At 41.0% G+C, this 15,226-nt stretch overlaps 1 protein-coding gene across 1 annotated transcript in view; it reads left to right on the forward strand.

The window, feature by feature from the left end:
- The first annotated feature begins 271 nt into the window (after positions 1 to 271).
- Positions 272 to 15,226, forward strand: part of LOC126474500 (zinc carboxypeptidase-like) — a 146,893-nt gene continuing 131,938 nt past the window's right edge. The window contains exon 1 of the mRNA XM_050101970.1: positions 272 to 427. Within this exon, the coding sequence (XP_049957927.1) occupies positions 272 to 427 (156 nt within the window). The remainder of the gene's footprint in view (positions 428 to 15,226) is intronic.

Raw genomic sequence — 15,226 nt, forward strand, 5'->3', positions numbered from 1 at the left:
TTGCTGGGGCAGACATTATGGAAATGTTTAAAAATCGTCAAATTAAAACCTTTACACGAAAACTACAGTGTTTCAAAACACTACCTATTTGAAGACTAGCTGTAAACAAACTACTAGTGGCAGTTCAGAGCTGGCTTTGTTTTAACAATAACAAAAGGCAAATTTTAAACAACAGTAAACTCAGCTGCGCCATCTAGGGACCCTTCGTAGCAATTTATAAGGCGAATTTTCCTCCCAGCGAATAGTGAAGGACGCCAATTCCAGTTTCAGCATGCTGTGGAGAGTTGCATTGTTGACGTTGGCAGCCCTGCTGCTGACAGCTGGGAAGCCCCGGCACTTTGATTCACACACCGTGTACCGCGTTTTGCCCACCAAGGAGCTCCACGTACAGTTCCTCAATGAGTTCGCCGACGAGCACCTCCACGACGTAAGTACCATTTGCCGCTGATAACTTCAAATACTCTGACCGCTTTCTCTCTTACAGCCTTTCATGACAGCTGCTGCTCCTCTACAATAGTGTCCACTTCATTTATAGCCTTTGAAGTCTGTCTATGGTTAACTTCCTTCTGCGGATTGTTAGTAGAATTTGTTCGTTTAAAATGCCCATTTGTTAGGTCTATTGCTTGTACATTGCACAGAGCAATTCATTAGAAAGAATATTAAATTACTAAACAGTTCTTTAGTTGTGCTGTTATGCAACGGCCTACCTGTCTGTTTGTCATCTAGTGTATTTTGAAAGCAGCAATAAGGTGTCAATATTCTACAAGTGCTGCTAATATTGAAGCAGCATTTTTGCGAAACCTCATAAAATGCACCACAGTTAGTGAAAGTAAAAAACATCGATAGCAAGAAAGGAATTTGTTGGCAACTAGAAGGAACAGCAAGTAATATCTTTACAATCGAAACATCATCTTAAGTATTTAATTAAGCATGCAGCTGATGTACAAGTGTTAGTGTCTAGCATTTTGTTGTTATTTGTCTGTTTTCGAACCTTCAGTCAGTTAGACTATGTCTCTCGAGCGGTATCGAGGTTCGTTCTTAACTGTTTCCTATTAATGTCTTGAAAGGTTTATTAAAGCAGCTAGAAGTTGTTGTAGAGTCAATTGGCATTTTCCCGACAATCTTATATTCTCAGAAAGGAAACATGCCCTGGGCTATGACTAAGCCATGCCTCTGCAATATTCTTTCTCCCAAGAATGCTAGTCAAGCACATTTCCCAGGAGAACTTCAGTGAAGTGTGGGAGGTAGGAGATGACGAACTGGGGTTGCTGAAATCGCAGTGTCTAGGGGTAGAACCAGCTACTGCGAACCATCTGGTAGGTCATATGAGGATATGCTATCATTTGTGGAGGATCTCTTGTTATCAGCTGACATATTGGGTTCGTCAAACAAACAGTTGTAGCAAACAGCAAGATTGCACTTCTCAGAAGAAGTGAAGTGCTTTGTATGACGCATAGAGGAAATGGACCAGGCGAAAATTTTTGAGCAACTCTAGCAAGGGATTGTACAGAGGTATGAGAAGCAGAATAGTGCCTGGTTATTCCATGAACAATTGAGTATAATTTCCAATAGGCCTAAATAAAACCATGGAGGATTTTGCAGAGAGAATAAGAAAAATTAGTGTGGACACTCATGAAATCAGTTGGAGTGATGTGGCAAACAAGATGCTGTTACAGGAAGCCGAACAACAGGGCACTCAATGCTTTTCTGATGCGTTCAGCATGGGAAACGGGAGATGGGCATGGTGATAGCAGTCAGGTTAGCCATGAAATCCCTAGACTTACAACTACTTAAACCTAACTAACCTAAGGAAATCACACAAATCGATGCCCGAGGCATGATTCGAACCCGCGACCGTAGCAGCAGCGGGGTTCTGGACTGAAGCGCCTAGGACCGCTCGGCCACAGCGGCCGGATGGAATTTGAAGAGACTGACGTTGTGACAGGGGTAAGAGATCGATTAAATGTGTTCTCGCTGAATATAAGGTGATTTAATTGTGGGTGTACAGCGGATTTGGAGAGGCAGTGTCACCAACCACGAAATGATAGGGGTAGTATGAACTATCAGCGATTTTGTGGGAATAACAGCAAGAGTGGTATGAATCAACACCAATATTATGGGAATAGTGGTAAGGATAATGTGCGTGTTAACATGCATCTGTAATAAAGTCAAAAGAAACGACTTCCCAGAAAAAGGAAATGCAGTAAATACAAATACAGAAGAGGAACATGCCATAATGAGCGAGGTAGATAGTAAGAAGTTTTTGTTGGACACAAGGGTGCATGTGTCGGTGGTCTTGAGTGATTTGTGGGTAAGAGGCAATGAAAATCACCACGTTATAATTTACGCGGTGTAGGGGATAACGATTTACAGCCACAGGCGCCGATAAGTCTGAATTTTCAATTAGTGGCAACCAAGTTTAATCATTATGTAGAAGTGGTGCCTAATGTAAGAGAAGAGTACAGCATGATCCTAGCATTAGACTTTCTGCACCAGCGTCATACCACTATTTACTTTCGACAATATGTGGTGGAACTAAGTGGGTAGACATTTTGTTTAGGGGAAACTGTCGTAAATGTTGATCTATCATGAGGAGCGTCTGTTGTACAAGGCAATCCCGATAAACTGCGAGCAATGACATTACGGATAAATTTACGTGACTGTGTGTCAGGTGGCACCGGGGAGTCGCTGTAGATGAGCACAGAACCTGACGTGATTCTAAAAATCACGGAAACCATTGATAATCTTGGACAGTGCTTGAATTTTTCGACAATGGACTTGAGGAATGGCTATCTTCAGTTAGAAGTGGCACCAGAAGACTGATTAAAGACTGCTATTTTAGTTCGATGGAGACATTATTACATAAGAATGCCGTTCGGTTGAAAGAATGCACCAGCAACATTTCAACGTTTGTTAGATGAAGTGTTGAAGGGACTGAAACCCCACTAATCTTTAGTGTATCTGGACGACATGATATTTTTTAAATGGATATACAAGAACGTTGGTAACGACTGGATTAAGTGTTCAAGAGGTTACTGGCTGCTTATTCAACACAGAGGACTGAGAAGTGTCATTTTGTGTTGAAACACGTAAATTACTTGGGTCATGTAATCAGTAGATGATATGAGGACTGCTCCACGGTTAATACAGGGATGCAAGATTTTCCAGTACCATGTACAAGCAAAGAGCTACAGTCTTTCTTTGGCCTCATGAATTGTTATAGAAAATTGCTGAGAGGATTCACGAATATTGCGCGACTGCTTACGCAATTACTGAAAAAGGGCATGAAGTTAGTGACGTGTGAGGTGTGTCAGAAAGCATTTGATGAATTAGAAGAAGTATTGACGTCAAGTCCAACGCTGATACTCCCGGGTTTTCAGAAGGAATTTGCGTTACAATGTATCCTCAGGTGCGTTTAAGCAAGGGGATCGGTGGATGGGAGTACCATATTCCTTTTGCGACGTGGCATCTAAATGGAATTGTGAGAAATTATTCTAAACTGGAGAGGGAGACACAGGCTGTGCATTGACTAACATCCTTAGAGTGTTACGCATACAGCAGGAAATTTAAAGTAGTGACCCATTATGCAGCGTTGAAGAGGTTGCTAGGTTTGAAGAACCCATCCAACAGATTCATATGATGGGGTTTTAAAACTCAGTGGATTTGAGTATGAAGTAATCTTCGATCCAGGGGAGGAACACGGAAATTCCGACGCATTAAGCAGAAATATAGTGGTGATAGAAGCACTAGCTCAAGGCCTTGCTGAGTGGCAACCAACGCAGATCCCTGTCAGAGAGCGTAAGCAGTACGGTAAGCAACAGCAGTCCAGAAAGTGTGATGGGATTTTATGTAATGAGACGAGATTAAGACCGCGAGTGGTTGTACAAGTGAAGCTAAGGGAAGAATTGCTGAGAGAAGTGCATGAGCACGTTTTGTTTTGCCATGGAGGGTCCAGAGCAACGAATCAGAGTGTAGCAGAGAAATGCTGGTTGAGAGAAAGGAGAGGTGATGTCGCTCAGTATGTCAGGAATTGTGTGCAGTGTGCTCCACGTGTATATCTAATTTAGAAACAAGTATTGTTGCAGAGGGTGTCGGAAGCGACGCGACCGTTTCGATTTATTGGGGTAGAGGTGTTAGTAATCTTTAACCGAACTCGAACAGGGAATCTGACTATAATAGCCCATTTCGATCGTTATATCGAGATGATGCCGATGCCAGACCACACAAGTATTGATGAATAAATGAGTATTGCAGTTTGGGGTGCCAGGGTCAATAATAATGGATCAAGTGACTAACTTCATCAAAACTGATGAAGGCATTGTGACAGTTGTTGGAAGTAAAAAACATGGAAGGACAGAGCTGGTTCATCAGACTAAGGATGCTTCGTTATTATGTTAACCCCCACCATGTAGATAGAGACACGTATTGGTCTTCAGTGGTAAGTGTGCACTGTCGCCACTCGAGATGGTGTATGGTAAAAAGATGTCATCGTCATTCAGTATGATTAAGCAGGAATGCAGCAAGAGTGAAACTGTAGTCTGAGAGTTTGCAAGAACTGTGGGAGAAATCTGGAAAAAGGTACAACAAGCGAACAGAGGTGAAGTTGTCAACTCTATATACTCTAAAAGTAAAGACAAAGAAATTTGTAACACGTTACCAGGGTCTGTAACAAGTAACTAACCGAGCGGGGTGGCGCAGTGGTTAGACACTGGACTCGCATTCGGGAGTACGACGGTTCAATCCCGCGTCCGGCCATCCTGATTTAGGTTTTCCGTGATTTCCCTAAATCACTCCAGGCAAATGCCGGGATGGTTCCTCTGAAAGGGCACGGCCGACTTCCTTCCCAATCCTTCCCTAATCCGATGAGACCGATGACCACGCTGTCTGGTCTCCTTCCCCAAACCAACCAACCAACAAGTAACTGAGACCACGTCACCTGTGACTGTAAAGCTACAACTGCCAACAAGGCCAAAGATTGTACTTGTCAGACACTTGAGACTGTTCAAGGATGCGCCATAGTCGATCTCAGAGGGTATGTCGGCAGAACCAAATAAAAGAGTGAAAAATAAAGAGTTGAGGAATAAGCAACAAAAGAAGGAGGATCATGGACCTCGTAAACCATATTCATTAATGCTGAGGAAGTAGCCAACATGTAGTGCGATTTTGTTCCTTTGTTTGTTGCGTACATTGTTAAAGTAACTGTGGATAGGATTGTACGTCTGTGGTAGGGTAAGGGTCATCTTTAATTGTTCTGTGGGAGATGCTGCTGAGAGACAGCAGGCTTCAGGGCGAAAGGGAGATGATAGTGGTCGCTGTCCTCAGATTGACATTCGACGACAGGGAGGAACGAAGATACTTCACTGAAGCGCCAAAGAAACCGGTAAAGGCATGCGTATTCAAATACAGGGATATGTAAACACGTAGAATACAACGCCTATATAACACAACAAATGTTTGACGCAGTTGTTAGATGGGTTTCTGTTGCTACAATTGCAGGTTATCAAGTTGAAAGTGTGTTTGAACGTGGAGTTATAGTCGGCGCACGAGCGATAGGACACAACATCTCCAAGGTAGCGATGAATTGGGACTTTCCCGTACGGCCATTTCACGAGTGTACCGTGAACATCGGGAATCCAGTAAAACATAAAATCTCCCACATCGTTGGGACCAGTGAAAGATCCTGCAAGAACGGGACCAACGACGAGTGAAGAGAATCGTTCAACGTGACAGAAGTGCAACCCTTCCGCAAAATGCTGCAAATTTCAGTGCTGGGCCATCAACATCATTGATATGGGCTTTTGGAGCCAAAGACCCACTTGTGTACCCTTGATGACTGCAGGGCCCAAGCTGTACACCTCACCTAGGCCCGTCAACACCGACATTGGACTGTTGATGAGTGCTAACAGGATGCCTGGTCCGATGAGGTTCGTTTCAAATTATATCAAGTGGATGGATGTGTACGGGTATGGAGACATCCTCATGAATCCATGGATCTGCATGTCAGCAGGGGATTGATCAAGCTGGTGGAGGCTCTGTAATAATATGTAGCGTGTGCAGTTGGAGTGATATGGGATCCCTAATACGTCTAGATACGATTCTGAGTAGTGACACTTACGTAAGCATCCTGTCTGATCACCTGCATCCATTCATGCCCTGTGCATTCCGACGCATTGTCCTGCAATTCCAGCAGGGCAATGCGTCACTACACATGTGGCTCCAGGAACACTCGTCTGAGTTTAAACACTTCCAGTGCCCACCAAACTCCCCAGACATGAACATTATTGAACACATCTGAGATACTTTGCAACGTGCTGTTCAGAAGAGATCTCCACCCCCTCATAGTCTTACGGATTTACGGACAGCCCTGCAGGATTTATGGTGTCAGTTCCCTCCAGCAGTACTTCAGACATTAGTCGAGCCCATGCCACGTCGTTTTGTGGCATTTCTGCGAGCCCGTGGGAGCCTCCACGATATTAGGCAGGTGTATTAGTTTCTCTGGCTCTTCAGTGTAGTTTCGCTAGTGATGTACCTCTTCGCCTAGGGTGGAAATTCATCACATAGATGGAGGAATTTTGTCTTCCAGCCAGCAGGATGTGATAGTGTCTAGTCACAAGTGGACTGTCAAGTTGGTATTTAATGTTTGGGAACTATAGAAAGAAATACGAAGGTTGGAGGGAACATTTTCGGGTTTGAAACAAAAAGCTAACAGTAATCGAGTATTCAGACAGGTGTCAGCGGAGCACAGAAAGTTGCTCTCAGCATATACGCTGCTGAAAGAGCGGTAGTAGGAAGTATTAGGAGTAGTACTCTAGGAATTACAGAAAGAAAAAAGGGAACGGATAGATGTGAGAGGAAGGGCATTTAAGACATTTCTGGGACATGGATGGGTGGATGTGGGGGACAGGATATTCAAGACAATATTTGGGACAGCAGACACAAACGATGTGAATGAAATGAATAAGACAGCAGAAGCTGCAAGAGAACTAGCAGAAGGGATTTACACATAGATTGTAAGTTTTCAGAGTGGCGTACTGAACAACACACAATTGCTTTGAGAAATAACTAGAAACATAACGGATTTTGCTAAAGCATGAACTATCGCTGTAAACCAGGATTAGGGGCAGTTCAAGGAGGAATGAAAGTGCTAGATGCGAGAATAGCGCTAATGAGACTTGCAGTCGTTTGGAGTGTACGTAACGAGCTTGTGTATACTTGGTTTACAATGATGTAATAGTGGTGAAACGTTTCTATGACCAAGGGAAGCTCATGGGGGCACGAAGCTTAGCGTTAAGAGGCAATGGGTTATTGATTAGTGGAACTGTGTGTGATATAATGTAATCCACATTTCATCTACCAGCCACAACCACAACAGTCACTTTTTTAAATATAAAACAACTGTAGCTGTATTTGCCGGATAAGCCCTTCGAGACGTTGCCTAAGCAAAACCTAACCTTCTAGAACGATACCTGGGAACGAAGCCTGGTTCACTCATTGAGACAGATGATAGCCACACAGAAGGGCAAGATCACTGTGGTGCAACTAAGGCAGCACGTTGAACAGTATCAGGATGGTAGACAATGGGTAACTGTGACCTCGAGTGTTGTGATTCCTGGAAAGATAGTGACTCTTACTTTACTTTTCGTGGCCATTATTGACCTGTGACGATGAGCAGTTTGGAGCCTGATCCAGGATCCCCAGAGCGAGAGATGGGGAATGAATTTGTAGAGCTTAATAAAAATGGGAATCAGACGTAAAGTTTAATGAAGAAAATGTTTAGTGGTTAAAATGCCAGTCCACAGTAATCTTGGGACTGTGTGTCTTATGTTATAGATCAATAGTGCAAGTAGTCACCGTGGGGAGCCATTCCTATGCAGGACTTGACAGACCCAATCTTCCGAAGAAAGCCTCATGTGTACGCAAAAGGATTGTGAGATCAGCTAGCCATGTTCAGCAAGACCTGCATTGCACAGTGGTAATCGCCAGAGAGGGTAATGTAGTGTCATCACGCCAGAGTAGGAACCAGGTTGTGAACTATGTGACAGGATGTTGGGTAATAGTGCAGCAAATGCGACCCAGAGCCATTATAAACAGCTCTGTATTTTGAGGGCAATTCGTTTGGAGTTCAGCAGCACCACCATGACGCCAAGGTCAAACTAGATGACGAGACGATTGGGCACTGCCAACTGCAGCCTTTGGTTTGAGGCTGGGTCATGCCAGCCTCCTACTGAACCAAATCTCGTCCATGAGACTTGGTGCCACAGTTTTGCCAACCTGCTGTCCGCATTTGCCACCATCAAACTCTTGTCAGGTGGCAACAGAATATGACTCATGCATGGTAGTCTTGCCTTATCTGTGTGTTGGATGAGAGCTGAGCCTGAGTCATTTGAGTGAGGGTGTTTAACAGCAGACTGCAGTCATGGCAGGAAGAAGAGATACAATGCTGACGTCAGGGACTTGGCCCTCTGACACATCACTGGCCGCTGCTTGGCTTAATGTCAGCAATGCTGGGCTCTGAGACATGTACCTCTTCAATATGACCGATTCACATTATCAACAATAAGATGAGTAACTGGAATTTAATAAAATATTTCTTTCTACCACCAAAATGTCACCAGGCGCCACCGGCCTCTAGCTCCAACTCTCACCCTATGGGGTGACGCCAGAAATTGACCACACCTATATAGCTTGTTAGAAACAAAATCTGCTGTACTGCATGTTCCTGAGATGTACTCTGCATTGTCTGATGACAGACACACAGCCCAGCTGTGCTGCAGTAGCTTTTCCTCTTTCTCCCACTCCACAAAACACTTCTCTGACTAATTTTACCTGCCTTGCATTTCTCTTCACACCAAGGGGTGAGTGGCGATGTTCTGAATAGCACTGGGGGCAGACTCCCTCTGGTTTCGTGGACTACGTTGTGCACCGCCCTCATTGGCGTCCAACTTGCTCTCGCAGTGGCCTCTCATTTAGCTATGCCATAATTTAACAAAGGCAATAAAAATCCAAGTAGTTATATGGCAGTCGCTAGCACCAATTCATATTTCATTATCCAGTAATCATTTATCTATTCCAATTTCCTTCGACTGTTTCTTATGGGTTTCACACAAGTTACAGGACAGTTTGATTGAAATGATCGCACAACTTCACCACTTTCTTCTCTTTTTAAATTTATGCAGATGTAATTGCGCTCAAAGTTTGTTATAGCATAAGTGCACCAAAGAAATTTGTACTAATATGGCACTGGGACTGTGTGCTCATCTTTGGTATTGATTGTCTGGTATAGAATAAGAACCTTTTTTGGGGGGTATATGTGATCATTTATTATATTCCCTATTACTCCAATAATCTGTCACACACTCACTCTGTTTCTTGCTGTTAAGAGTAACTTCATTTTATCGAACAACATGATATTCATTTTGGGTACCATCTTACAAACCCTTTCATTGTTCTTTTACATTTGCATTACAATTTTTATTCTTGTCTTAAACTTCATTCAGTCATATTGAGTTTGCAAAAAATTATTATTATTAATTATCTTACTCATTCACTCGCTGATGGCTTAGGTTTAATCATACTTTTCCATTTATTTTTAAAACATCATTTAACATTTACTTCAAGACAATTTTTAAAATTTACCCATTCATCCTTTTTTGCAAATATATAAATGAAGACATGATAAATTTATTAAAACATACATGATAGTAGATTATTATACAGTGACATCATAGCATAAAAATATTTATAACTCAAGACATATGTAACACAAATTCCAACTTCATATGTGGCAGTAATACTTTATGTCACTGTGCATCAAAATTGCATACACATCTGTAAGTAGTGATACAAAATGGTGTCTGCCCCATATAGGGGTTTTAGCTTAAACAACAAGTTAAAAAGAAAACAAATTCTTGCATTAAATATTCAAAATATTCAATTTTGTAACAATACTATCAGTAATTGACTTAAATTGTACAAACATTACATCTCAATGGTGCTTATTATTGATGATCAACACTTACAGGTTACACAATTTTAGGTCAAACAATATTTTGTTAATCAATCATTAAATTGCCCCTAAAAGAAAATTACATTCATAATATTATCATTGGTTTAAGACATTAAATTAGTTCTGCTCACAGTATCATTATAGTCACTGGATTGATATGAGATTTATGGAATTAGTTTCTGAGTTCAAGCATCACTATGAGTATAATAGGCATAGTATATTAACACTGGTTTAACGAGAAAGTGCTCTAGTAGAAATGCAAGAGTGTTCTCAACATAAAGTTTCTCCCTGTTGTCTCTGTTGCACACACACACATAAGAATTCTTTACTTAAAGTTCTTATAGTACTAATGAACATAACCCATTTTAAAAAAGTTCAAGTCCTTGATATGATCACAGTTTTTCATGTTTGTTTCAGATATAGGTGTAAGAACAATGTCATATAATGAGTCTTCCTTTTTTAGTAATTGCGGGCTTTCAAATAAAATGAAATGGTGTGGTGGCCGTCAGATATGCACCTACAGACTTGGAGTTGCAATAATAAAAGTTTTGGCTGGTTTTGTTGCCTAGGGGCTGGGATACGTAGTTGCCGCATTACAGGCCAAATACTACTGAGTCTACAGTATACGATAAGAATAAAAACATGAATCGAATGGTCGAAGGTTTCTATCACTCGGAAATTGCGAACTATGAATGTAACATATAAATTTATAAATGAAAGATCGCAAATAAGTAACATCTGCAGGTACTATCTTAGCAGCTGCAAATTATGAGTACGATAATAGAAGTACTTTTGAGGAAGCGGCATATTTCTGCAAAACGCTTACTGGTGTCGGTGGTCCAGCAATTAAATAGAATATAAGTTGAATAACAGGGAAACAATAGATTCCTACTTCACGTAATTAGTTATGAACAACAACATAGCTCGCGAGATATTCACTTCAGAATGCATACTACGTCTTCACTCCAGAAGCTACGCAAATCACACAAGAGCACATGCCGGCACTCCGAAATATTTCTATGCTCCGTGACCACGCGCAAACTGCTCCACTGTCCAAGTCTGTCCACCCACTTTGCATCCGTCGCGCCGTACCGTCCCGGACTCCCCGTGTCCTGAGCAGTATCCCTCGAACTCTTCTCTCGCTTCCATCCAGTCTCCCCATTCGTGACCACTGTGACTGGCTAGAGCGCCATGTCTTCAAGTCAAAGCACCCACACAAACATAATGAAACACATTCGAAATACTGGATTTATTTTAAATAACTTGAAATTAAATAAATACTCCTACGGCTGGACCTGAAACACGCTCTAACATACATCATTAAATACACAAACAAATTAAATACACATATATCAAAGGAACAGCAAGCAAAAGAAGGCCAGTAGCCTAATGTCTCTGTACTTTCTAAAACAATAAATAATATCATCATGAATAGCGTATATCAGATATAAACAAAGACATAGATGAATAAATATATTTATAAGCATCTTGCTACCGTTTTTTCGCGTAACTGTGGAGTACCTATGGCCTCATGCGATCGATAGACATCGACCACTTCGACCGCCAATAATTCATGTACTATTCAAGCTACATGCATATAATTCATACCAGTTTAGGTTTACACTAATAGCTTTCTAAAGACACGTCGCTCCTCAAAATCGGATGAACCATTTAGATTTTGGAAATTCGTTGCTGGGTGTTACTTGTATCATTTATCGTCAGATACTAAACTTTAATCTAATAAAAATATTGAAAATCTAATAACACCATCAGAATCAATGTGCAAATAATGTTAATGCACATGTTTCTTTATGAGGTATCATGACTCATCTGGCTACTGTTAATTTCTATGAGAACTGCGGAATGTCTGCCATTAAGGTTGCACAAAGTCCGCCATATTTGGCACTCCCGGCATATCTCCTTCACTGACACAGTGCCACCATGGAATTCCCAGCCACGCGTCCGATGGACCACGTGGTCGGGCCGTTGTGCGGCCGCCAGCGAGCCGCGGCGCGCCGAGAGGCCCCAGCGCGGCCACGCCAACTCCAAACTCAGAATATTTCCAAGGCGCCACAACTCGGCCCTTACCTCGCACAATGTCACGTGATTCATCGAAATTGAATGTTTTAGTGTCCTTTCATTCACTCAACAACCTAAATCGTCGTTATTGTTCATCTATGAAGTGCGGTAGTCGACTGCTTATTCAAAAAAATGTTCTTTTCCGTCCACAAGGTTCTGCAATGTAGTCGAAAATATGTGTCCTTCATGCACAGAACCTTGGGAAACATGAGTATATTTGCGATCGTCGCAACATTCATTATGTATCAAACAAGTACATGCATCACAGGGGCAAGATTTAATGGTTTGTCGACAGTATCTACACGCAGAAGCCACATGACATCATCATAATGGTATAAGTAAACAGGTCAGGCAGAACACGCCTATCTTGTTGCAATACTTAAGTCGATCCGTTCGGCGTTCGGTCGCGGCGAACCGATGACGGGTTCTAGAAATTCCCTCAATTCCTCAACTTGCGTTAGGTAGAGTCCAGGTAGCGTGCATTGCGCTAGTGGTGGCTTGTTTTGGTGTGATGGCAGCGACCAGTGCTGTGACATGCGCCACACGTGAGTGACCTGACGAACTAATTTTCTGTACCACTAGGAGTACAACACACCGTTTCTCTGGTGGGCAATAACGCATCGATTTACTCATTCCTCGTACCCTCTGTCTCGTTGCATCTGCAGCCTTCTCATGCCTTCCTCCAACATGTGACTGCAGTGACCTCAAACAGCACAATTGTACATATATTAGTATTATGCCTTAGAAATGCAAACGTGTCTTTGTTGCTATCACTAATCATATACTATAATTACAACTGAACATTCACAGATATCTTCACCAATTTTTCATTACTCATTACTATTCACAACATTTCATTCTTTAAATATTCTTCTCATTTTAATGTTATTTCAACTTTGAACATCTATATTCTTAATTATTTCAAGTTTCTCGTGGTGGCCATTTTTATAGCAGCTATATAGAAATTGCAGCAGATCAAAGAAAAACGCCTTTTGCTTGCTGCACATTAAGTTTTTTTAATTTAAGTTGTACACGCAGATGTGTCTCGCCTTATTTACAAGGCATATTCAGTTGGTATCCAGCAACAATTGGTGATTTTTCGTTTGCGCGTATAGATTATTGTTTGCACATTTAAAACAGTTAACTGAACTTTTGGTAATAAAATTGAAAAGGATTTACAGACCAGCATCTTATTTATTGTTTATAAGCTGAACAGCTTTGTATCATGTGACAAACTGGCTGAAAGCTTTCTGTTTCCCTTGTAACTGCCATTTTTTGTGCAAAGTGTCATTCGTTTCTGTAAGTGTTGCCATCTTGTTCAGTTTTTGCTTTCAATTTTTTGACTGCATGTATTATGTGTAAGTTTTCTGTGTGCTGTTTACTCTTTTCATTCTTCTTATTTATTATTTAATTTATTATTACTATGTTTTCATTCTTTTTCATTTGTCATTTAAATATTTAGGAGAGGAATGCTATTTGTGATCATTAATTGGAATTTCTGTCTGTTAAATTTTCGTTCGATGCAGACAGTGTGTAGGTATCTGTATCCACTTGGTAATTCACTAGTAGCTTCTTTTCACCTTTGTTTTGTATATGTGATAATTTTCTTCTAAGATTAAGAGGTGTCTTCCATTATTTATTGTGACTATTTTCATATCTTTCTCTCTTATAGTAGGTTTATGATTATTTTCTCTTAAATGTTATGCAAAAGTTGAGTCGGTTGTCCCATATTTCCATTCTGTGAGGTGTTCTTTGTACCAGGTGTCGAATATTCTGTTGTTTTTTCCCACATACCTTGAACACATGTGTAGTATTGTAATTGATATATTCCTGCTTTCTGACAAATGTCTGTGTCTTTTGTTGTTTTTCGCATGTACTTTTGGATTGAACTGCCTGTTTTGAAATTTATTTTTATACCTTGTCTTTTATAAATTTTTCTTATTTCATGTATGAGTTTGTGCTAGTATGACACTGTGTACCATCTTGAATCTTCTTCCTTGTTTTAACGCGTTGTTTGTATTGTTCTTGCTCTGTTACTCTGTGTGCTTGTTTGTGTGGCGTTTTTTGTGCTGTTGTTTGTGGCTGTTCATGCATTCTGTTTACAGACTGTAATTGTTGTTTAATTTTGTGACCAGATTACTGTCATCCCCACTGTTTGTTGCTATTTGTGTGATGATGTCTGGTTCTTTCTGGTATTTTTCTGTGCTGAGTGATATTATGTTGAGTCTACAAATCATGTATCTGAACGCTGTTTATTTCTGTGAGTGTGGGTGAGTTGAAATCTGGTGTATTATTGTGTCAGTTATTGTAGAATTATGGTAAATTTTAAAGCTATGTTAAATGCTTTCTTTTTTAATGTTATATCTAAGAAGTTTATTTAGCTGTCAGTTACTTTTCCATTGTGAATCTTACATTTTTGTGTACTGTATTCATCACAGCTTGCAACTGATCAGTTTTTGAAAACTCTTCCTTCCATGTTTAAATTTACATAAGGATGTAAAATCAGAATCCTATTGGTTAACATTTGTAACAAACTCATCCTTTCATTTATGAAATTACATAATAACAGTTACGTCAATAATTTGTTCCTGTTTTCGTTTTAGTTGGGAACTCAGATGAGATTTACAAAGTTTCATCTGTCCTTGGTTCAATAGTTTCCTGTGATTATTTATATGGGCGTGCACTACTATTTACACCTGTCCGCTCCGGTAGCTGAATGGTCAGCGATACGGAATGTCAATCCTAAGGGCCTGGGTTCGATTCCTGGCTGGGTCGGAGATTTTCTCCGCTCAGGGACTGGGTGTTGTGTTGTCCTAATCATCATTATTTCATCCCCATCGACGCGTAAGTCACCGAAGTGGCGTCAAATCGAAAGAGGTGCACCTGGCGAACGGTCTACCTGACGGGGGGCCCTAGTCACACGACATTTTTTTTACTAGTTACACCAGAGAAGTCCACTGATACCTTGTAGACAACTCATTATTATCTGTCTTTATCTTCTTTTGTGTCATAAAATCCTTGCAACATTTTTACCTAAGTTGTGGTCCATTGTCTGATAGGGTCCTCTTCACTTTTCCAACTGCACAAAGGATGCAGTTGTTCAAAGCACTCATCACTGATCTACCTGTGGCGTACTTCAAT

This window comes from Schistocerca serialis, chromosome 4 (assembly GCF_023864345.2).
Source record: "Schistocerca serialis cubense isolate TAMUIC-IGC-003099 chromosome 4, iqSchSeri2.2, whole genome shotgun sequence".
Lineage (NCBI taxonomy): Eukaryota > Metazoa > Arthropoda > Insecta > Orthoptera > Acrididae > Schistocerca > Schistocerca serialis.